This window comes from Idiotropiscis lumnitzeri, chromosome 3 (genome assembly GCF_059441095.1).
Source record: "Idiotropiscis lumnitzeri isolate Australia: NSW breed Sydney's pygmy pipehorse chromosome 3, RoL_Ilum_1.0, whole genome shotgun sequence".
Taxonomy (NCBI): Eukaryota; Metazoa; Chordata; class Actinopteri; order Syngnathiformes; family Syngnathidae; genus Idiotropiscis; species Idiotropiscis lumnitzeri.
Window position 1 is genome coordinate 1,678,392 of NC_142393.1, and position 23,973 is coordinate 1,702,364.

The following is a 23,973-nucleotide window of genomic DNA, read 5'->3' on the forward strand; positions in this document are numbered from 1 at the left end:
ATCATACAAGGTGAGTGCCGTTCTAAATTGCTACATTGCTGATTCTTTAGTATGTGAACAGGTGGACAATAATGGATAAACTGGCTATACACCTTTATTTGGTAAATGTTGGATGATTAAACATATCTGCTCTATGCATGATAAAGTCTAATGCAGCACTTGATTATGAACACAATCAAATTATATCCAAAAATATTTGGATATTTATAATCAACTACTATATTTTAAATGCAGTGCACATCTACACAACAATTGTCATTTTGTAGTAGACAGTGCATTTTTTTTAAACAATACATTTTTTTATTATTATTTATACTTGTGCTATGGATCACTTTGGACTGCAGAAGCACCAAAGTATTCATTGTCCTTTTTTCCCCATTACAAAAGCTATAAACTTTACAATGTCATGTGCCCCCCTTACAGACTTTTAAAAAAGAGAAAATGTACAAAGTAAAGTTCCCTCTTGACCAATCGATTGAGTCTGCTGTGGAGCGGAGACAGGCTGCCGAGGCTGCGCGCAAGGCTCGAATTTTCAATACAAAGCTGCGTGTGATGGGCCTTGACCTAGATGCACTCAACAAACAGACCCAGGAGAAAAAGCACCGCGAAGAAATGGGGCGAGAAAGGGACAAAGCTCTTGGTAAAAGAGACAAAATGGCAGCCAAGTTGACATGGAGACTAAATACAAAAGAATATTTGTGTGCGTGTTGCAGATAGTTTGAGATTGAAACACGATGAAGTGCTGTTGCAGAGAGACATAGAAGAACGGAAAACGCGAGAAGCTTTCCACGCTGGCCTGACTCAGTATTGGAGCGTCCGGCAGCGTGTGGAAGACTCGCGCGATGCCGATCTCAAGTGTGACCCGAGGGGGATATTCACAATCAATGTTCCAGAGGCTGAGCTAGGCCCTTCCAGCATGCAGATTTTTCAGGTAAGATGTGCCTGATGACTAGAAACAAAGACATGACTCATCAAGTATTTGTATCTTCCATAGGGCGAAGATATTGGAGTGGCACAACGGAAGAGAAAACAAATGAAAGAAACAGAAAGAGATCTGCTGGCACAAAGACTTCAACAGGAGAGAAGCTGCTTAATGAACAAGCACAGTGGTGAGTTGAAACCCACGGTGGGATTATTATTATTTTGACATAAAAAAATGTAAATATTTTTGCCCTACAACGACAATAAAAGCTTTTTATTCCATTTTATTCTATTCCATTCTAAGAGCACTGACACCAACAATAATTGCAAATTTCCGTCGTTCTTTCTTGCACAAACAATCGTTCACGCTCACAGCCAGCGCTTGTTGCCAGGTGAGGTGCCATCGATGGACAAGCTTCAAAGGAAGCCGTTATGCGCGTGTGAATGGGAGAACAGGTGTTGATTTGCAACACGCATGTGTTACAGAGATGCTGGCAGAGAGAGAAATGTTGCAACAGGACCTCAACTGGAGACAGCAGCACAATGCTGAAGAAAAAGGAAGAAAAGCTGCTCGGGTTGCTCTTGACCGCTACAATCAAGCGCTGGTACAAGACACGCTCACACTCACAAAGTGTTCTCATGTGAGTCGATAATGGCACACAGCATTTAAACTCTTATCTTCATGTGCACTGGCACTTCTTTTGCACTTGTTAACCCGAATGCGCTCAGATGAATCTTCCGTGGGGAGGCGCCATTATCAAACTTCCCTCTCTTTTTTTTTTTGTACCAGCTAACCAAGGTTACCAAGGATGCCTAAAAAGTGCTCCAACTTCAATGAACTACTTTGTTCATGAAAGGCGAGGCCTGACAGCATTTTGTCTCCCTGCAGGCGACCGAGCAGGCTGAGCGACTGAAGGAGGCTCATCGGGGAGAGGAGAGGGAGAATCTTGCTGAAAAGTGGCACACATTGACGTCCGCCATGATGACCGAGGGTTGGGACGCGGCCGTGAACAAGCTGCAGGAGGCCAAGCCTGTTGTGAGCGACCGGTGGAAGGGCATGAGCCCCGAGCAGCTCAGCGCCATCTACAGGCAAAGGGAGGCGCAATGCATTGAGAGACAGGTAGGACGTGGTACATGGGGGTATGGGACACTTCTTTCAATCCAGAGCTGGAATCTGCTTTCTTCCGGGAATGTCGTTTAGGGTTGAACGTGGTTGTGAAAGTTTCTTTCTTCTTTCTGGTCACCAATCACAAAGCATAGTTAGACAAACGACTCACTCGCATTGAAACTTACCCACGAACGTGTCTCACCCAGAGATGATCTGATTGCCAATCTTTGTTCGCAATGAAAAGAGATGGCGTGATTTTGAGAAAAACCGGGACGCCGCCTGGAACGTCCAGCTCCTTAAGGCATCCAGTGAGGCCAGGCAAGAGGAAAGGAGAACGTCAGAACTCAGGAAGGCAAAGCGGATCCAAGCCGACCAGTTCAACGAGCAGCTGGCCAAAGAGCAGCAAGCACAGTTGAGTAGCAAGCACAAAGAGCAAATAGAATCCAGAATTTGGAGCGGAAACGTGACTCATCGCGTGACCTTTTTGTGTATTTCTTTGTGTTCTCTTCCATTCAGTCAGCAGTATTTGGACAAGGAGCTGTACACCAACAAACCCACTCAGGAATACTTCTTCCAATTTAACACCACCTCTCGCTGATGATTCCAAAAGAATCATTTCGCTCCGCCTCGATATGACTCCTGACAAATAAAGCACAATGAAGATTGTTCCACGTACTTTATTGTCCGGTCATATATCCCATTACATTGGTAGATTGATGATGCAATTCCACTTAAATCGGCTCCACGGAGAATTGTATGTGGGGCACCTAGTTCCAAGATGCACCAGGTCGTGGTGGTCATGTTCCACAATGAGGCACATTTGCAAACCGGCTGTGAAAGACACTCCCGATGCTCCTCAGCCCACCCGCGCAGTCGTGACGCCCTCCCAAAAAGCTTGTGACCTCTTCTGCAAGCTAATATTTTCATTAAAAACGAGGGAAGTGGGCTCAACATGACAACAACGACCCTAATCTTTGACACATGAACAGCAGAGGAATTGGCAGTTGAGTGAACAAGTGCACGTGTGCGTGTGCGTGCGTGTGTGCATGCCCATGCGCGGCCAGGACTGATTCAAAGCTCACATTTGCCAGAATCGAGACGAGCACAGATGCTTAGCAGCAAACAGAATACAATATTGGCTAATTTTGTGTCGTATGAATCCTACATGGAAATGCAGTTCCCTATTTGTCCTGAGTGTGTTTTGGTGTGCGTGTGCGTGTATAAATTGATCAACAAGAAGAAGAGGAGGCTTTAACGGACTTGTCAGACATCCCACGGCCTTTGTGGCTGGAATTGTCTTGTTTTGATGAGTGAAGTGTTGCAGCAACTGTACATCCTGCATCCTACTTTTCAAAAAAAAAAAAAGGTCATTGCAGTGCCTTGCCAGTGGGCATGAAACAAAACAGTCATTGGAACGCAAATATTAACAAACACTTTACGATTTTACATCAAATTTGCAAACAGGCAATGCTTTTTCCCATTTTTTATTTGACCTTTTAATTTGTTGAACAGCCAAATTTTACTGCCATAATATGCCAATAACAAAAGCAACATTACAAAGAAGAAAAGTGACAGCTTGCTTTAAGATGAAGCTCAGAAAGCTGGAGAATCTTAAAGGGGCCGTGTTGGGTTCATCATAACATTGTTTCAAGGGATGTATTTACAGTTTTTAAGGGCGGAAACGGTTCCCGCTCAATTCATTACCTCCAATAAACTCAGTGTAGCCGGGATATGCCGCAGGAAATAAAACTGAAGGTTATTCATACCCTGGGCAAATTTTGAATGGCTATTTTTTTTTTTTTAATATACATATGCCTGATTTGGACTTCTATCAATTGAGAACAACTGGTATGACTATATTAAGGAAAAACTATGCAGTATTAACTATTGGGCATCTTTTCTAAAAATGTAAAAAGACCATTTTTAAAAATGTGACTATTTCCAACTCAGGTTTTTCACACTTGATGTGTCGTTTCCATTGAAAAATTCACCAAACTTTTTCTCAAAATGTGTTCAGGGTATGAATCATAAAAGGACTGCAATTAAATAATGTCAACACTAAAAAAATACATTCTCTGGCTGTGATGTGAATACCAACTCTTTGCCTTTTTTTGAATGGAGATTGCCAGTCATTTCACCTTTCTGCAATCTTTAACTGCATCAATGAGTGTATGGCGTTTACCCGCAAGACTCCGCCCCCTTTTATCTGCAAGTGCTGCTCCCCAAACAAAATATGGAGCGTGACAAGTGTCAAAAGAGACAAAGACAAGATACAGAAAGCAACACGTAGGTCTTGACACAAAATGTACAATATCACCTCCAATCATTACATTACACTTGATGACGGAGTTATGACATCAATCTGGTGCTCTATGCAAAACCCAGCAGGCACAGGAACTTGGATAATACTGGAGTATGGCTAAATAGATACATGGAGATGCAAATATATACACCAGATGCTACTCGGCGTTTTTCACAGCAAGTTCCCCTTGATGCATTGTTAGTATGTTAGTTATGCTATGAAATGGTATGAAACTTGAATTTAATGCGTTCGGAACAAAAACATCTCACATCCATGAAATATGTCAAGAAAGAGAAGATACGCTGACAGTCGAAGCTTTTGGACATGCCCATTCATTAGAACTTATATATATATATATATATATATATATATATATATATATATATATATATATATTAAGTTTTAGAGCTGCTCAAAAATGATTATTTTATTATTCAGTCAATTGTTTTTTTATCAATTGTAGCATCAGTTTTGAAAAAAAAAATCTACCCTAATTTTCATCTTTCACCTTTAAAATACAAAAACTTGACATTATTTCAATGCAGAAAATGCACAAACGTCTATTATGATTCAGTTACTAGTTTGGTCTGTATTGTAGAGTGTTAAGGAAAGGGGGAAGGGACGCTTCAATGCACGTAGGCTGGTCCCTCGTTGAAAGGCGTGAAAGCAATGAAAGGCATTGATCGACATCTGCCAATCACTTACTTTTCTGGCTGATCGATCAGAGCACAACTAATATATTCATTTACATGGTATATGAAAATGTGAGAAGATCATAGAAATGGTAAACAACAACAACATAGTCTGTTACACGGTTATAAAAAAAATCACTGGCACTTAAATTGTGTGAAATCATGAAAAAAAAAAAAACCATGATAAATGACTAAGATGTGGCACAGCAGCTGTGTCCACTCACGCTTGCCTTTCAGTCCGCAGCTGCTCTGCATGCAGCCCCCTTTTGATCATGTCTTCTGCACAACATTCGGTTTTTCATTTTTTTGAGGCAAGAAATAAAGACGAAAGATGAAAGTTAATCATTTACGTTATACATTACGCAGATGAAGGAGGATCAGGTAGAGTTAAAGGATTTCTCCACGTCTGGGTTAGTCGGATTTATGTCACATTGTCCAACATTTTGGACATGCCTTTGGTCAAAAAAGTCCAGTCCATCAGATGACACCACCAGCATCTGTCATCGGTCATGACGTTGATCGAGTCTTAGTCATCAAACTACTCAGCAGGGAACAGGAGCGTACGGGCACGTATGTGTTGACATATTTTGGTCTCACAGTCCTCCACGGATGCACGGAGATTAATCGAGGATGGCGACTTGGTTGGGCAGGCCATTGGTGGTGGAGGAAACGGTGGTGGGGTTAAGCGGGGAGTTATCCGGCACCTCTGGGCCCTCGCTGGGCCGACTGAACTGGCTGGCCAGCGACTCATCCAGGTTGATCTCGGTGGTCAACACGCTGCTGCCGTTGAAGTTCAGGTTGTCCTCGCTGCACAGCTTGCTCTCCTCGCACAATGATGGCTGGCTGGCGGTGCGCTTCTCCTCCAGGTCGCTGCGAGAGGGAGGACATCAATGAAACGGGGAGTCTTTCTCAAAGAAAATAGCACGAGCAACATGCAAGCTGAAACGGTCAAAGAAAATGTTGCCGATAAGCCAATACAGGATTTGGGGTTGGGAGTAGAAACCAGAGCATACCTTTCTAGAGATCTGCATAGCAGGAGCAGGCATCAGGAAGAAAAGAGGAAATAATGGCAGCAAAAAGGATTAAGGCAGTCAAACAGTGCAGAGGGAATCGGGATAGGATCATAAAACGACGCTCAACTGCCACATAACATGACCGACCTGTACTCTCCAAAGGTCTCGTCCTTCATTGGACGGGCTTCTGAGTCCATCGGGCCTTCCTCTTTGTCTTTCACTAAAAGGAAAGGAAATGCTTGCACTTGAGTATCAGCTTGATAAACTCTCCTCAAGATTTATTCAGGGCCCATTCACAACAAAAGTGGTCTCAAGGCACAGGAGTTTAAGTCAAGGCCCACACATTTGGTACCTGGGCCTTCCGTGGCCGATTTACCCGACCTAATCCACTTCCTAGTACCACCACGCAATTGTAGAAACCTTCAACATAAATGAAAAAGACAACTTGCAACGGTCCATCATCATGTGACACTTGCCTGAATATTTCCCCCCTTTGTTCCGGCGGACAAAGCAGAGGATGAGCAGGATGAGCAGAAGCAGCACGACGGCGCTGACCAGGCCGATGAACCACCCCTGGGTGGCAATGCTGGGCTGCATCTCGGCCACTCCTCGGAAGCGAATGAAGGTTTGTTAGAACGAGGACGGCGAGACACAAGGAGAGGGAAAGCCTCAAAAGAAGCAACATCCAAACGAGACACCCGATTCTAATTTCTGACTGGGTGGCGTCTCAATGGGGAACTCAAAAAATGCATCACACAAATCATCTCAGAAGGCTAACACATCAAGAGCGATGCACAGAACTACGAGGAGTTCTATGTGGGATCAATTTTGTCCCAGAAGAGCAGCAAATGAGATGAAAGAAGATACCTGTTCCTTCTGTGTCAATCTCTGTCTGAAAGAAGGTAATGTTGCTGTGAATGAAGTGCAGATGGTAATGAGAACCAGGTCTTAGACCTTGGAGCTGGTAGAAGGACTGGGAGGAGTCCACCTTCTCGGTCTTCTTCCATTTATCGGCATCTGCACAGACGTAAATTACTTTGAGATTCAACTCCAAGACGTCATTATTTTGAAAACACAATCAAGTTCCTGGCCGGCGAGATGCTCTACCATTCTTCTTCTTATACTGGATCTGGAACCGAACGTTCCTGTGCCTCTTCTTGGCCAGCCAGCTTATATTAACAAAGTTCTCTCCAGGAGACACGCTGATGTTGGCAGGAGGCACTGAGAAATATTCAAGGGGATAGAAGAGTGTCACTGGTGCTGGAATGCTGCGTCAGCTGTGTGTAAAAGAAGCGACATACCTCCATCCAGAGTGGTGGCACCTTCCCTCACGATGGGTTCTCCATCCCCGGCGGCAGTGCGCCCCCTCAGGTAGAAGCGGTAGTGGCTATGGCGATCCAGGCCCTTCAGGGTGAGGTGGCTGATTGTGGGATCATCGATTTTCTTCACCTGCATTGGGCTGTCGTCACTCTCCACGACTGAGTGTGGATGACAAGACATCGAATCAGTGGATGGATGACTCGAGATTGACTAGTGATGCCTTTAATGATTGTTATTTTACTGTAAATTTAGAAGATAGTGATTAGGTGAAGGATTAGGTTTAATCCAGAATGTAGACCTGACTGGGCAGACCATTGGTGGCTTTTTGTGTTCAGGGTCAAAAAGTGAGCTGGAGCCTATCCCAGCTGACTCCAAAAGCAGATCTCGCAGCACATAAGGAGTATGAATGATACTCACTTTGTTGGTACTCCAAGTGGTAGCCAATAAGAATCCCATTGGGCTGACTTGGCGGTGTCCATCGCAGTGTCATTTGCGTCTCCGATGCACTGTCTAACGCCAGAGATGTCGGTGGATGCGGAACTAGTCAAAGAACAAAGACCATCAAATGTTTTTTTAAATTGCAAAGTCACACTTTTTCTCCAAGACTTGATTACAATTCTCTTGGACACCGTTTCCATCGCGATTCATCATCCCCTTCCCTGCATCTATCTCCAGTGTGTCCCAGCCCACCGGACCCCCCACCATTGTAATCCGGCTCCTCCCTTGCTCACCTCCCTCATGAGTCTCGAAGGACACCATGTCAGATGGCGGCCCATCTCCTTTGCTGTTGAACACGCTGACAGACAAGCTGTAGTGGGAGTACGGTCGGAGATCGCCAATCACTTTCTTCTCCTCATTGGCTCCAGTCTCCACCACCACAGTGCTCGTTGGCTCCCTTGCCCTTCGAGCTCTGTGGTGACCCCGAAGGCCGAACCGAGTCAAGTGAATCTGGAGCCAGAAAAGCATTTTTTTTTTAAACATACATTTCCTTTGATTTTCACTCCATCCAGCCATGCGTTTTCTTTTGGTTATCCAAAGCACTTGCGGTCTACTCTTAGGGATCTTGCCCGTTCACCCACTACCCAAAGCTTGTAATCTTGTAAAGTGATCATAAGAACCGGAATCAAACCAAAAAGTCTTCTTGCGATAAAATCGCGACACTTTTCCCTCTGTCAACCTCTTCATCAAATCTCAATTGTGAACTAGACCCCAAGTTATCTGACCTCCTTCCTCACCTCCCAAAGCACAACATTGCTCCTATCCAAGAGGGCACAATTCACTCTTTTCTTACTGAGGTTTATGACGTCTCATTTGACTGACAAATTGAGGCAAAGCGTGATTGTTAATGTTCATTTCAAATGCATAATTATTAGATCGTTACCTTGTAGCCGAGCAGATGACCTCTGACCGTCTCTCTGTCTATTGCGGACCAGGTCACCTTGATGGCAGTGCTGTTCAGTACGTCAATGCCCACATTCATGGGGGCCTCCAGTGGAACTACGGCACAAAGGCAAAATATATGCACACAACCTAACATACAAATATTGTGAGTCACAGAAACGAGAGAAATGACTTACAATCCTCGCCCGAGTAGCCAATGACAGGATCTGGCTCCGGTCCCTCCCCCTTTTCATTGACCGCCTGCACTTTGATCTCAAATGCAGAGAAGTTGCCGACCTTACTGACAACTAATGGCGGCGCAGTTGTGTAGTTGGGGTGCCAATCGGGACCGCTGCCCACCACGCGCCTCCACAGGACGCGGTACTTGAAGTCAGGTCCGTTAAAGTCTCGTTTGTCCATTTCCTGTCATAGGAGGAATACGAACTCATGAAAAAGCTTTGAAAAATAGTTGCTGTTGCGTCAGGCAATTGCCCGTCTGGTACCTCCCAGGTGATGACGAGCGTATCTGGATCAGAGGACTCGCTTCTGACATCTTCGGGGTTATCGTTTGGTGCTGTGGTCATAAGGTTTTCGGTTAAACTACGGCAACACAAAAGCGTGACTATAAACATTCCAAATGTGTGACTCGAACCTTCAGCGGCTGTATTGTGAATTTCAGACGGATTGCTCGGCGCACTCTTGCCCACCTCGTTGATGGCAATGACACGGAAACGGTACGACATGTAGGGCCACAGAGACAGACTGGCGTGGTCCCGATTCCCCGATACTCTGCTCAACTCTTCCCAACCTCGCTCATTTGAGACCTGATCCTCAAACTCAATCACATACTCTGCAGAGAGAAAGAAAGACGAAGGCTTGAATGGAGCCCTACGGAAACATCCAGGATGCGGATGAGGTCTTGGCAAAAAGGTCAATCATCTCAACAAGTACGCGTCGATACCAACCTATCACAGGGCTGTTGTGTTCATCTCCAGGAGTCCAACCGAGGGTGACCGTGCGCCTTTTAGGTTGCGTAAGATGCAGAAGAGCGGGAGGGTCCGGACGATCTGTAGATGATAAGATGTATTATCAATGCGTGACTAAAGTGCTTTGCGCTTGTTCAGTTTTTAAGCGGGATCATAAAGTGGTGAGCTCACCATGTAGAGTGAGTGTGCCAGTTGCTTCGGCCATGTCCAGATTCGTGATAACCTGGCACGTGTAGTTTCCTTCATCTTCAGCTTTGGTATTCGAGATAATCAAGTCTGGTCCTTCAAATGTGTATCTAAAAGAAGGAGATTCAGATAAATATCTTAGGCGAGACTATTTTGGGTCCAGTATTGAGTAGCCCAGTACATGCTGTTGCTGATGTTTTAGATTTGCATTGATGAAACAACAAATTATAGTTGCGTGATGTCTAACTTTAGATCGCTGCTAGACGCAAACAGCTTGTGGTCGTTCTTTCTCCACTGAAGAAGTGGAGAGGCCAGTTTGGGGTCGACAAGCGAGAGACAGGTGAAGATGGCAGTCTGTCCAGGCTGCACCTTCAGAGCTTGCGGAGGGGACAGGATCACTGTTCTGTCTGCAAGAGAAAAGAAAGAAAAAGAGATGCTGAGGCGTGCTCACTATGTGTCTAGGTGTGTGTGTGTGTGTGTGTGTGTGTGTGTGTGTGTGTGTATCACTCACTGAGCACCTCCAGCTGTGCACTGATGGACAGATTGGTGTTGTGCACAGAGCACGTGTAGAAGCCCTCATCGTCTTGCGTGACATTGAAGATTTCCAGACCTCCGGTGGTAAGAGGGTTAATTCTGGAATCAGCCAGAAGGGAGTAGGCACTGCCACTGTGCCTGGACAAAAGAAAATAGCCACAAATAATTTTTGAGAATACGATATACTTCAATAATGCAGCAGTTTGTTGCAATTTCCACTGTCAGAAGATGCAAAGATTTTGAAGAAGGCGATCAAAATAAACAAGGCCATGGATGGCTACTGGTTGCAGTGGCACCGTATGTGTCAGCCATTACTTGCGAAAGTGGGAATGGAATTCAGGGAGAAAGCGCCTCCATTTTAAGAAATAATACAAATAATGAGGCACGGTGATCTTGCGGTTAGCACCGCCACCTCCAGTCAGTGCTTCTCAATTATTTTCTGTTATGCCCCTTGTTGCAAGGAGAAAATAATTTGCGCCCCACCCCACCACCCACGTAACTATAAATAATAGCATTTTCGTTGCAAATCAAACCCACACTGTAGAGTTAATACTGGCTGCGCACATTAGCCAATGAGAGCGCCGCTGCCAACTAGTGGAGTGGATGTGCAATTACACTTTATTGCAGTACGGTAGAAAAAAAAGTATGCTCTCCCTCAGCATCGCAGCATCGCACCACGCCCCCCCCCTCCCTGGGGGCCCGCCCCACTATTTGAGAAGCACTGGCTCTTCTATTGCCTGCAGGTGCGAATGTGAACGATGATTTGTATGTGTCCTGTGATTGGCTGACACCCGGTCCAAGGTCGCCCAAAGTCAGCTGGGACTGGCTCTTGTGCTCACCCGGATGAGGATAAGAGCCACAGAAAATGGACGGATTACAACGAGTGTTTGCCATCTTGGATGGGCGCCAGCCGGCATTAATCACACTCCAGATGCAAAAGTGTTTGGCTGCTAATGAAATGCATCAGACGCCACCAACTCACCAACTCAAATGAGAAACCGTGACATAAAAAAAAAGAAGGTCGGAGAGTGCAATGAGTGGCTTGAGTGTCTCACCATGTGACTTTTGGTTTGGGAGATCCGAAGCTGTCGCACTCCAGCAAAACCTTCTGGCCTTCAGTCACTGTGTAAGAGTTGCCATCCTCGGTTAGGATCTGCGGCGGCAGCTCTGAAACAGCAAAGGCAGATGAGACACGGAATGTATCGAAGGTTTTACTGGCCTGGTGTGTTGCCACATACGGCTGTCTCCATCTCAAGCCATTTTGGACAATTGTATGCTAAAAGTATGGGAGGGGCAAGCCCTTTTTGCTTGGGACGACATGCAGGAATGAGAACTAGATGAGAACTCGTACTCGTACTTTTGCCATCGGCGCTACGAGAAGTACCATGAAATCGTGAAACTTTACCAATGACATAAACGTTGGTGTTTGAGAGAATGGCTCCGTGCTTGTTGGAGGCCTTGCACTGGTAGATGGCCGTGTCTCCAAAATTGACGTCCTTCAAGATAAGTGAGCCGCCCGGGGTCAGAGTGCGTCTGGAGTCTTTGTCAGTCGCTGTTTAAAAAAAGAAAAAAAAAAAAAAACGAAGAAAATAAAACCAATAAGCAAGAAATCACGTGCAAGATGCTTTACGTGTACCTGCGTGCATTTGCGTGCGTACTGACATGAGAGAGGGATCCCGTTGATGGTCCAAGTGATGCTTGGAGTGGGGATGCCCTCTGCCTGGCAGTCAAGTCGGACATTTTCACCGGGAGCGTATAACATACTGACCGGCTCTTTAGTCCAGTATGGAGCAGCTAGCGAATCAAATCATAATTACGTGAGTTTTTTAATTGCCATAACAATTTACATAAGAATAAAAACATGACTGAAACAATGTAGACTAGCAAGACTCGCTAAACTGGTGCATGCGTCCATGGAGATTTAAAATGCCACGATGGCGTGCTAGTGTGCCAAAAACGAAGAAAATCTACGGTGCCCATTTGCATTACTCGCTTCCTCTAGAAAATGGGATTCATGTTTCAAGAGGGAGTTTGCAAATAAAAAAATAAATAAATAAAATACAACAAATTTGTCATATTTGTTATAAGTGTTAATATGGCCTGACATCAGCAAAATGGTCTGTGGGGGGGACAAAAAAACATCCCTCTGTCTGCTTCTTGTTCTTCTAATTTGATTTTGAAAAAAAACAAAAACAAAAACAAACACTGTCCCTGAAGAAACCAACCGATGACAGAAGGCGTGACTGACGAGGTTTCAATCATTTAACCGTCCACTCGCCCACGCACATAGTGGCCTCAACCCTTTGGCCTTGCGCTGACCTTGCTCGTCTGGAGCTTTGCTGAAACTATGGTGGAATATTCACCCTGGGTGAGTAAGGGAAAAATAAAATGCCTGTTTCCATTTGCCGATAAGTGGGCATTAAGACAAGCAAACAGAAGCGGGCAACCAAGTGAGACTACTTTAAAATCTTCTAGCAGTTTTATTGTTCAAAGCTTAAATTCAAATTGTATTTATTTATTTATGTATTGATCAGCTTTTTTTTTTTCATTATTTATTTTTTTTAGGACATCTCAGGGGAGCGAGGTGCGTCATCTTTGTCAGATGTGGTTTGTGGGGTGCGCATTTAAATACTGCTGGTTACGTGTGTGTGTGTGTGTGTGCGTTTGACGTACCTTCCACTGCCACAGTGTAAGTGTGTACAGTCTTCCCTTGGGAATTCTCAGCAAGACACTGATACTCGCCGGCATCGCTCTCTGAGATATTGGTGAAGCGCAGACGGCGGTCAAACATTTCTTTGGCAGTCCGCGTTTCAGACAGCTCGCCGTCCTTCCTAACCCACAAGACTTTGGGAGTTGGACTGAGGCAAAAGAATGGATGGGTGATTAGAAATGAGAGAAAGCAAAAGGAGATGTAAGAAGCCAAGTTAGCCGGAGAGTACAAAAAGCAAAAGTAATGGCAGCGTTGAGCGGATGTTGAAGGTCGATTTGATAGAAAGGTGCGTCTCCAGGTTTCCTATCCATTTCAGCCTACTGCAGCAAATAGAGTGCGCACACACTTAGACACTCACTAGCCTTGGACGATGCACTCGAGCTCGATGGTCTGGCCCCTGAGTGCGTGGTAAGTGCTGTGGCTTCCAGTAGGTCTCATCATGTGGGGCCTTCTGTTCCGCAGCACGGAGTTGGCTGAAACACAAACATGATGTTTTGGAATTTACTGAAATGTTTTAAACACAGATTTGAAATCTGACATATTACGCACAAGATGTGTTGAACAACCACAGACAAATGATGCGTTTGTTTATATTTACGGTTTGCGTTCACTGTATTTGAGGATAGACTTTCATATTCATCGTAATTAACGGAGCTGGGCACTTGACCCTTTTTTGCCAGTCAGCCCCCCAGCGCTGGTAATTCAAAATCTTAACACTGCACAAATCCCCTGAAAATTGTGAACACAATTCAGAGAACGGAGGCCAATGTAAATCAGTAGAATCCATTGCTGCAGGACCTTGTGCTTCGCCGCTTGCGTCTCCAAGGCAATCGTTCTAAGAGGCCATTAGAGAAGAACGCGCATTTTCATGCCGTTTTTCCGTTGATCTTGACAACTTACACGGGTTGACGGTCAGAGTGACCGGTTCCTTCGCCAGAATGGTGCGAGTTGCCAGATACTGGACGTTGCACGTGTAGTCATCCCTGCTGTCGGAGGTTTTCAGGTGAGCGAAGTACAGGTTGCCATCCTTGCCCACCACCACGCGCTCACTCAGTTGGATGTGGCGGAGTTCTGCAAGGAGACGTCAGACCACAGGACAATTCATTGGCGACCCATGTCCACTTGTGGTGAGGAGAGGCCTCTTTGGCACACTTAGACCAGGAGAAATCAGTCAAGGAGAATAAAATTTAGGCGACGCCATCTCGGGTGCGGATGCTGACTAAAGAGCGGACGGTTGGCGTAAGCGTCTTCTGCATTTGTGTTTGTGATAAGACTCCACAAGCTTGTGTGTCAACCTTTGTCATGGCTTGAAGAGTCAATAATAAGTTTATAATAAGTTTGTGTTGATCAAAGATTTTGAATGGGTTCATATTTCCTCATAAATACGTTGATTATTCTCGATTGTTTAGTGCAAGCTGTTAAAACTACTGATAAAAGTGTGAAGTAAGAACTCCTCTTTTTTGTGGATCATTTTCGAATTCGTAGATGTTAGCGCATCTGTTTGAATAGTGGATCTTTGACGTATTTCACCTGCGAAGCAAAATAATAATGATAATAATAATAATGCCTTTATTAGTCCCACAATGGGGAAATTCGAGATTCGAACCCAGGCCTCCTGGGGAGACTGGGTCCGGAACGCGGCGCCTTAGACCACTCGGCCATCCTGGCAGCCAATAATTTGCCCTTTATTAGTCCCACAATGGGGAAATTCGAGATTCGAACCCAGGCCTCCTGGGGAGACTGGGTCCTGAACGCGGCGCCTTAGACCACTCGGCCATCCTGGCAGACAGAGAAGATATCGTCGTATTTGCATAAGAGTAACTCATGACGTGGTAAACGTACTCCAAAAAACTTGAGCCTTAGAAGAATTTCGCCTTTGTGAGTGTTTTCAACCGCCCCCCCCACCTAAAAAAAGTAAGCGCTTTTTTTTTAAGTAACAAGAATGACCCATAAAAACTTATTACCTACATGAGTTTTTGTTGATTAATTAAGTGGGAGCATTTGCTTCTACGATATTGTCAGTAAATGCTTCATGGAAGAAGTGTGATAAATATACATTATATTTTTAAGAATGGCTTCATTAAAAAAAAAAAAGTCCACAGGATTGACATCCACTCCGCAACCGCAATATTTTGCTGACTCGTCGAGGAAAATGGACATAATGCCAGTGTAGCATACTCACTCCAGTCCATCCAGTGAATGATGGGCTCCATGGAGCTCTGAGGAGGATTGCACTTCAGAACAATACTGCTTCCCTCATCAGACTTCACGTGGACCTTTTTCTCTTTCTGCTGCGACGGTGGGGCTGAAAGGGGGGAAATATTCACTCATGAGAAGAGCACCAACATGCGGTGGAATATGTTTACAACCACCTCTACTGTACGTATACAGGGGGGCCTTGCCATAAAAGCTTCATTTGTTCTGTGGCCACTTTTGTAGCTTAAAACATTTGTACCTCAATTTATCTTGCCCGACTAAAAAGAATGGAAATGCCATTATTGTGTTCCAGCCTTCCAGATAAATGAAAAAAATGTAAAAAAGCAGCACTCTATGATAATATATTAACAATATGCAGTGATGAAATAATTACTGTAGACAGAATGTAAATATGCAGTTTTGGTGACATTTTTCGGTTCAATTCACTGGACATTGCGCTGCTCCTTCTGGTGTGTTCGCAAAGGACGAAGAATATATGCCTGTGAGGATTGTCCGTCTACGTGTGTTGCTCCATTTGTATTCACGTATCCTTGGCTGAAAGTGTAACAAGGCAACACTGACACCATTCGTTAGCCCGTCTATGGCCTTTTGCATTGCTTGTGAGCGTTCAGCAAAACTGACTTTATTAGGGTAATGCGATGGAGTTGTTTTAAAGACATACTAAAAGCACTTCTATCTCAAATGATTGCTCACGTCAAAGCATAAATTATGCAAACAGTTTCACGAAAAAATTGTCAGGTCACCAGCACAACTTCATCATGTCAACATGATTTCGGCAACGAGGCCTGACACGCCTCATTTCCAAGGAGGGTGGAGGAGTTGACGAAAGCGCCTCTTTTGTCTGGAGGAAGTGGAACAACGTGATTTGGGAGTTGAGCGCGCTATATTTGCTCTTCTCATCGTGCAAAACCCCGCGGGAGCCACTGAGGAGGGCTTCGCATGACATCAGCTCACGAGTGTTTCTGGGGAAACGGTTGTCAGGGAAACGGTGAATGAAGGAGGTCGCCCTGGAGAGATCCAGCCACGGGGGTGGATGGATACGCAAAGGTGCTCTTTGCATTCCACTTGCGTAGGTGTGTATTTGTGTGTGCTGATGATCATGTTCTTGCATGTCATTATGTTGTAGGTGGCGTTGCCGTGTTGTCCCAGTGCGAGTCTTCATTTACAAACAAATGAGCTCTTTAGAAAGCGGGACAACTCGACATCACACAGATCTGCTATTGCCTGCAAACAGACAATTAGCTTGCGTGAGCTCATTTGTAGAAGCGCTCAAGCATCTCGAATACATTTCATAGATATCAGGCTTATGAAGTGGAGTACTCATTTAGAATATTAGCTGAAATAAAACACACACACACCTCTGGGCGTTATGCCAGTCATTTGTGTCCACCTCACTATTTTTTTTTATGAATGCAAATTTGAAGAAACTCCCAACTTAAAATATTTAAATATACTTTAACATATTCTACTAATTTAAATAGTATCTTTTGGCCAAACTAAATGTATTAATTACTTTCATTTACTGAAGTGAATCATACAGTTTGGATACGATACCCAATGGGCTCATTCTATATTTTCTAAGCAGTCATTTTGTGATGAATGAAAGCCAGGTGTCTTCTCACCATCAGTGTTGAGCGTGGCCTCATTGGAGACGGCCGTGCCAAGCTCGTTGGACGCGTAGCACACGTATTTGCCCTGGTACTGCTTCAGGGAGTCCACTGTGTTGCTGAGGGTGTAGAAGGCGAATGAACCCGAGCGCTCAGCCACCTTCAGCTCCGGGTCAGTGCCCGGGTCAAACTCCTCTCCGTCCTTGGTCCATCGGAAGCTGCAACAAAATCAAAACACCAAATGTGAGTTGTGACTTCAATAACTGCATGTCCTTATGTGACTAAATTTGAGGACGCAAATAAATTAAATCCCCGGGAGGACTCCAGAGCTTATTAAGTCTCATTGTGAAATTCATCCTTTACTTGGCAACCGCTTCAGTCTTCCACTTAGAGAGATTGCTTCGTCACATTCGTCCTTTGTTGATGACAGAATTGTGACAGAGAGATGCTTTCCTCTCATGATGAACTAATCAACACGGAGACTGAAAGTCACCCTGAAAGTCTAAATCAGTGTGTGTGTGAGACTGAGAGAAAGGGGGGGAAAAGAGAGAGGGAGCGACAGAGTGAGATACAGGTTGAGTCCGGCGTGAGAGAGTATGAGACTGTGTGACAGGGAGACAAAAAAAAGAGAGAGACAGTGCATTTGCATGTGTGCGCGAGAGAGTGAATAAGTGAGGGAGTGAGCAAGTGAGAGCGTGTAAGACTACTAGAGTGAGAGACAATGAGTGAGAGTGAGAGTCAGAGTGAGTGAGTGAGCGTGCATACGAACATGGGCGGCGGGTTTCCTGAGGCTTCGCAGGTCATGACGAGATCTTCGACGCTGAAGACTGTGACGGACTCGGGCTGCGTGACAATAACAGGAGGCTTCTTGACTGCAAGGATAAAAAAAAAAAAAACATAAAAAAAACACACAATGTTGTGAAGGCGACACTTTGGGGAAAGAATTCAGTTGAACTCCTCCAAGCTCAAAGATACCGAAGAGTGGTGCTTTGAGACTTCAACCAGTTCCGTAACAACTCAAAACACTCCCCCATTGAAATTAATGTTTAATGTGTGAAATAAATTGTAATGTGTGTGTGTGTTTTTTTTATTATACGCACTCTATAATAATGTATTTAAAAAAAATAGCGCCAACCGTTTGTGCGTCATGATTAATTCGGCACCTTCTTGTATGTGCCACCAGAGGGCAGTATGACAGTTATGCAGATAAAAAAGTTTGAGCAAAAAGGAAGGTGATTCCGAAAAAGATGCAGGGATACAGAATAAATGTTTTTGACAAATCTTAAATATTACGTCTTTAACTTAATAAGTGTGGCGGTAACAAACTAAATTTATTAGTCCACTTGATTTAAAAAGTAACTTTATTATTGTTGTTTTTTTTAACCTAATTTTGATCTCTTTCTAAGGGTAGCATTATTGTAAGGCTGTGCTGCAGTATTTGGTTCATTTCATCACGCGTGCCTTAACTAGTGCTTTGACGCATATTACCCCAGGGTAATGCATACATTGCAATGACCCGAAGGCGCAGAGATGCCAATTATTTTTAGGTCAGCAGCTGCCAATAACGATATATTTGGTCAATAGAATGAGGACGGAGTCCCAAGAGAAGGAGTGTCATGTAGGTGGAGGACGAAATTGGTTGAGGGGAAAGCAAAATGGATGCAGCCTCATTCAACAGGGATTTGAAGAGGCCATTTTTAGAAAATCATCATCTTTCTCTTTCAATATTGTCACCGTCGCAGCCTAGGTTCAAAATGAAAGAAAAAAATAGATAAACATTTCAAAACCTTTTCAGCTTTGAATGAGAAAAAAAGTTTTGTTCAAGAGGGGGAGTCAAATTAAAGATAAATGGAACTAATGTTAAATGAAAGTCAGCACACATGGACATATTTAAAGTGTTCCACTTCTAGAATTTAAAGTGTTCTAGCGGTTCTCGTCGGCGTTTACTGTCCTGTTTTTGCAGTTGTTTTTTTAGAAGAAGCCTGAAGGTTTTGTGTCGAATTTATTTGGATCATTTTTTCCCTGCACCTTGACTACTGTCCCAGTTTCAGATGAGGAAAAAGAGCCCCAAAGCTGATGTTGCCACCACGCAACGTCACAATATTCAAGCTTTCGTTTTGCTTTTGTGTTAATATGAATAATAGTTCCTTGTAAAGGAAACAATTTGGCATTAGATTCGGATTGGATTGAGCAGGTGTACCTATTAAAGTGGCCAATGGCTAAATAAATGAGTCGGGAGCCGGAATGCGCTTCAAAGATGTGACTCGCCAGCCGAGAGAGAGTCAGGTAAAGGAGAGTAGTAGGATGTCGAGCGAGTCACAAAGGATAAAGAGGTTTCCGTTGCCGTGGCAGCCGAGTAGAATGATGCGCGGCGGTGATGTAGCGGCCCGACGGAGACAGAAAATCGACCAAAAGGTAGTGAGAGAGTGAGGGAATGCAATGAAAGCTAATAAGCCACTTCCTGATCAGATTAAAGTTCAGGCTTGGGGCTGAGCAGAGAAGGGTGGAGCTTTGATTTCCCCACGCTGCCCATTTGACTACCGAGAGCTTCACACACCCACACGCACACGCACGCACCCCCACACGCACACACACCCACACGCACACGCACACGCACGCACGACATGCAAGGACACTGAGACAGATGCACAAGCACAACATTGCAAATTCTGGAGTCATTAAAGTGCAGCACAGTGTAAACTCTCCCCACCCTCCTTTTTTTTTTTTTTTCCTCGACTGTGCGGTGGATGGAAAATAACCCCAGCGGCATAACAAAAGTGTTTACAAGCGGCAATGCCAGCGCCTGCATTACCAAAGATGGGTCAGTAACATTCAAAGCACTTACGGTCACTTATGTGGTCTTTTGTAGTCCACAGTGGAGACAAGAGAGCAGGCATGAGGGAGAAAAGGGTTTAGTTACAGTTCTCAAGAGAGATTTAAACATGTGCAGATTAGAGAGACAGCCGTCCTTTCAAATGCTGACAGTCAAAGTGTGAATAGAAGCAAAGATGGGAAACGATTCAGAGAAAAAGGAAGATGCATCAAACTTGATTTTTGAGTTTTATTGATTTGATTGATTCCTTTCATTGGATTGATTTTGACTGGCCATGTCCTGGTAAAACAGACTGGCTAATCACAGAACAGGACAGGACAGGACAGCGCTTGGATCATTTTGCTTCATTGAGTTCAGAGTTATTACAGTTGATTTTTTTTTTTATAATGGTTGCCACTTGACTGCCTTTCAAATTGATCCAAATCAGAAAATTCAATTGTACCTTGAGATGCAACAACAATATAATTAATGACACACAACTGTCTTGTGTAACTGAACGCCCCCCCCCCTCCCAATACACATTCAAACGCATTGATCCTCAACAATGACTCCCATTGACATGTCACCAGCTCGCAAATTGAAAGGCAAGGGACACCCTTGACCTTTTACATCTTTTGCCTACTCTTCCTCTTCCTTCCTCCTCCTCTACATCATCGACCACTCGATAAACCCCCCCGACACCCACCTGAGGAAATCAGATTGGTGTATTTACCAGCTTTTCATCTGCATTGACGCCGTGCTTGCTTGTGCACGAGCGTGCGTGCGTGGGTGGTGAAGGACAATGACTCACTGCAAGCACTTTCCATCAAGACGAGCAACAAATGCAGTTACTGGAATGCTTTCACTTTCTGTTTTGACACGTTGCCAGATCAGCAGCACCGAAACTTGCTGGACCACCCTCTTTTCTTCCTTCTCGACGGATACATAATCGGCTGCGGCATAGATGCCCAAAATCATGCGCTTGCCGTGCGGGACATTAATATCATCTAATCCAGGGATGGGCAAACTTTTTTGGGTTCTAAAATTTGACAGAGGGGCCGGACCAGGAGCAGATGGATGGAGTGTTTTGATAACCTCACCTCACCTCAGCTTAGAAAAAAATACATGTGGTCTATAGCAAAAACATGCTTTAATTTAAAATGAAAATGAACAAAACCGTGACAACAAAATCTCTCTTTTAGAGTACGCCTCCTAGTGGGGACACATCAGAATTACAAGGAAAATAAAACAGGAACAAGGTTTATGCATTTACTTTTTTGAAGTTAAGTGGGCCGGATTAAAACGTTTAACGGGCCGCATGTAGCCCCCGGGCCATAGTTTGCCCATGCCTGGTATAATCGTATGCAAGTGCGATCAAGCGGTTAGCGTTTTTATAGGATAATTAATTGCAGCAAATGACATTTTCTGCTTCTACAAAGCGTGTAAAAGATATTTACTTGAGTAAAATCCTGAAACGATTGTAAAATCATCACGTAGATTCAAAGACGATTCTTCTAGTTTACTGTTAATCTTCAAAACAATTCTTCTCCTGTAAAATGCAACTGGAGAATTGATTTGTTTTGTAGTGCGAGGGGAAGTGGCGTGCACATTTTGCTGGGATGTTAAAGCGGTATTTGACTTCAAAGATTTGGAAACGGCTTGGCATTAGCAAAAAAGGAAGACTCGGGATCAGATGAGAAGCAAAAATTGCAGCGTTTTTTTTTTCTTTCGAGTAATTCCATTGTTGATGAAATGACTCCTCAGTCGGATTCTGGTTTGCTCGGAGGAACCGGATCAATAGTGGGAGTAATCAATGCTCCACGACAGGATCAATTAGAAAGTAATTAGACACACAATTGGATGAGGAAGAAAAAGCAAGCACAATAATCCAGCCCTGAAGACCAACGCGCTCAATCTGCTCCTCCACTAATTAATCACGGTGAAGAAAAAACAATTATTAGCACCCGTTGCTGAGTCAACGTGATGTAATTAGCGCAACAATTTGGTGACTGCTGAAAGCATCCGTCTTGCAAGATGACATCATGGTGTACTCACAGTTGGAGGGAATTTGGATGGTTGCTTGGCTGGGCTGGACTGCCAGGGAGAGGAGGAAGAGGAAGACGGGGAGGAGGCCCGAGCATCGCCCCCTATTGCCAACCTGCTGTCGCTGCACGTCAGCCATTGCTCACTGACCCATTCAAGTCCTCTCTCTCTCTCACACACACACACACAAGTGGAGGCCTCGTCGTTTGGCTGGTCTCCGCGGCCCTCGTGCCCTCCCGCTGGTCTTCTTTCTGCCACATAAAAAAAGAGAATGGTTAGGTGGGGGCGGGGCTTGCAGGGGCCATGTGTCACAATGGGAGAAACATGAGCGTGCACCATGTGGTCAGACTGAGACAGCGACTTAATATACCAATGGAGAGTTAACTGGAAAAGCAGAGCGACAATGAGCGGCTGGCCATTTGCTTAATTAGCAGGAAATGTCCAGTGGGCCAGATGGACGAGCTGGACAGATGGACAAAATACCGCGCCACAACAACAAGAGGCTAATGGGCCAGAGATGGACAGATGTGTGATCAAGTGAATCAATCATAAGAATTCAAGAAAGATGAGTCGGCCTGGCGGCGCTGTTGCAAAGTTGGAAGGATGTCAATCAAAATGAAACGGATTTCGTACATTTGTTCCGTGAAAAAAAACAAGTGTAGTTTTCACTGAGTGTATGCTGCAGGCGATCCATTTTAGGATTACGGCTCCGATCTGATCGAGGTCCCGATAACAGAATTTCATCATCACCAAATGACAAAAAAATAAAAAATAAAATTGCAACAATCTTGTAAATGTTTAGTTTCATGTTGAGTTTGAAGCATTTGTAAAAAAAATAAATAAATAAAAAACCTTTACATTCACATTGAATTTTTGTGTGTAACAGAATCCTACAGATTCCTATAAATTATTTAAAAAAATAAATAAGTGATTTCAGATTTTTTTTGACAAAGTACACTTGATAATGCTTAGAAAAAAAATTGCAAAGACCTGTAGTGAGTTGAACGGAGATCGTGTTCAATGATTTTTCTGGCAAATGTGGCACGGTTGTATGTCTCACATGTCTCAACATTTTCAAGACAAATTCATTTTGTTTTTCTTTAAAAGCATTCGTCTTTTTTGTTGACTACATTTTGTTTTAGGTGATTTTTGTATTTTTAAAAAAATATGTTTTATTTTTTCATCTTTCTTCCCCAACTTCTCTTGTTCCTGTCTTGTGTGTTCATTAGGTTTCCGTCACCAGCTGTTGTCGTCAGCCCGGTTCCTCGTGTCAACCAATCACCTCCCTCCAGTCACTCGCGGCATGCCCACTTGTGCCTCGTTGTCTCGTCATTTCCTGGTTTCTTTCAATGACAGCACGCGTCGCTTCAGTGTTGTCGTACATCATGTCGCCTTTGCCACATTATGTTTCCTTTTCAGGTTCTGCCTCGTGCCCCAGAAAGTCTTGTCGAAAATAATCATAGATGAGGCCTGGGCGTGTAAAGTAAAGTGAAAGTCTGGGTCCCGATCCAGTCCAGAGTCCGTCTATTGAGGACCTCTCCTGAATTGATGGCTTCCTGGGTGGCAAACCGGCCCTGCTAGGAGTCGATCCATCCTCCATCTGTACCCTTGGAGCCGTTCCTGGCCATATTCCCCCCCCCCCTTCTCCCCGCACCGTGGCACCACGAGGAGCAGCCCGCTGATTGTTTGCATCGCTCCGTATCGCACACAAAGAGCTCTTCGCACACATCATCATTAGCACGTTCAAAATGAAGAAAGAGCGCGATAAGAGCGCAAGGACGCCTATTTGGCAGTCGCGCGATCGTCGCTGTTGGAGTTCCTGGCGCTGCTCTGCGCACCGCCGCACGTTGGCACCGCCACAAGAGTGCTCTGCGACCTTGGCGGAGTGGGGGAAGGTCGCTTAGCAAAAGGGATGGAGAATGATCAAGAGGACCGGAGGATGTTTCACCAGTCGGCTAATCACAGCTCATCAATGTGAAGATTTCAGTGTCACGCAGTGGAGTGCAAAGCACAGCGTCAGAGGCGGGGCGGGACGGGCGGAATTGTCAACATCAGTGGACGCAAATGAGGCGAAATGGACGACCAAACAAGAGCCGAGGCCTTAATGGGCCAGTTTGAACTCGCAGCATTTGGATGAAATGA

At 44.6% G+C, this 23,973-nt stretch overlaps 2 protein-coding genes across 8 annotated transcripts in view; one reads left to right on the forward strand and one right to left on the reverse strand.

Annotated features, from left to right (window-relative positions):
- Positions 1-427: 427 nt before the first annotated feature.
- Positions 428-2,695, forward strand: ribc1 (RIB43A domain with coiled-coils 1). The gene is made up of 7 exons (XM_088289304.1): positions 428-640; positions 714-931; positions 995-1,109; positions 1,408-1,526; positions 1,811-2,041; positions 2,274-2,440; positions 2,546-2,695. The coding sequence occupies exons 1-7, from the start codon at positions 442-444 to the stop codon at positions 2,625-2,627; spliced, it is 1,131 nt and encodes a 376-aa protein (XP_088145430.1). The 5' UTR covers positions 428-441; the 3' UTR covers positions 2,628-2,695.
- A 2,031-nt stretch (positions 2,696-4,726) lies between these two features.
- Positions 4,727-23,973, reverse strand: part of l1cama (L1 cell adhesion molecule, paralog a) — a 38,679-nt gene continuing 19,432 nt past the window's right edge. For 2 of the 7 annotated variants that reach the window (XM_088289306.1, XM_088289308.1), the window contains exons 2-29: positions 21,844-22,082; positions 19,822-19,836; positions 17,746-17,848; positions 16,992-17,194; positions 15,335-15,457; positions 14,053-14,223; positions 13,511-13,625; positions 13,116-13,300; positions 12,105-12,236; positions 11,848-11,994; positions 11,498-11,609; positions 10,420-10,580; positions 10,156-10,315; positions 9,894-10,018; positions 9,702-9,803; positions 9,389-9,586; positions 9,240-9,310; positions 8,934-9,159; positions 8,738-8,853; positions 8,088-8,304; positions 7,774-7,896; positions 7,338-7,514; positions 7,144-7,257; positions 6,904-7,053; positions 6,513-6,644; positions 6,184-6,256; positions 6,037-6,048; positions 4,727-5,893 (exon numbers count right to left, since the gene is read on the reverse strand). In XM_088289306.1, the coding sequence (XP_088145432.1) occupies positions 5,644-5,893; positions 6,037-6,048; positions 6,184-6,256; positions 6,513-6,644; positions 6,904-7,053; positions 7,144-7,257; positions 7,338-7,514; positions 7,774-7,896; positions 8,088-8,304; positions 8,738-8,853; positions 8,934-9,159; positions 9,240-9,310; positions 9,389-9,586; positions 9,702-9,803; positions 9,894-10,018; positions 10,156-10,315; positions 10,420-10,580; positions 11,498-11,609; positions 11,848-11,994; positions 12,105-12,236; positions 13,116-13,300; positions 13,511-13,625; positions 14,053-14,223; positions 15,335-15,457; positions 16,992-17,194; positions 17,746-17,848; positions 19,822-19,836; positions 21,844-21,970 (3,840 nt within the window). In that variant the 5' untranslated portion in view covers positions 21,971-22,082 and the 3' untranslated portion in view covers positions 4,727-5,643. Of the gene's footprint in view, positions 5,894-6,036; positions 6,257-6,512; positions 6,645-6,903; positions 7,054-7,143; positions 7,258-7,337; positions 7,515-7,773; positions 7,897-8,087; positions 8,305-8,737; positions 8,854-8,933; positions 9,160-9,239; positions 9,311-9,388; positions 9,587-9,701; positions 9,804-9,893; positions 10,019-10,155; positions 10,316-10,419; positions 10,581-11,497; positions 11,610-11,847; positions 11,995-12,104; positions 12,237-13,115; positions 13,301-13,510; positions 13,626-14,052; positions 14,224-15,334; positions 15,458-16,991; positions 17,195-17,745; positions 17,849-19,821; positions 19,837-21,843; positions 22,083-23,973 lie in introns of all 7 variants that reach the window. The other 5 variants (XM_088289309.1, XM_088289307.1, XM_088289311.1 and 2 more) reach the window with 5 other exon arrangements.

What these genes read in the sequence shown, in the direction of transcription:
- ribc1 (XM_088289304.1), top strand. Translation starts at nt 442, where the DNA reads ATGTACAAAGTAAAGTTCCCTCTTGACCAATCGATTGAGTCTGCTGTG. An exon ending in AGAAAGGGACAAAGCTCTTG is followed by an intron (nt 641 to 713) that starts GTAAAAGAGACA and finishes TGCGTGTTGCAG; the next exon opens with ATAGTTTGAGATTGAAACAC. An exon ending in CTTAATGAACAAGCACAGTG is followed by an intron (nt 1,110 to 1,407) that starts GTGAGTTGAAAC and finishes CATGTGTTACAG; the next exon opens with AGATGCTGGCAGAGAGAGAA.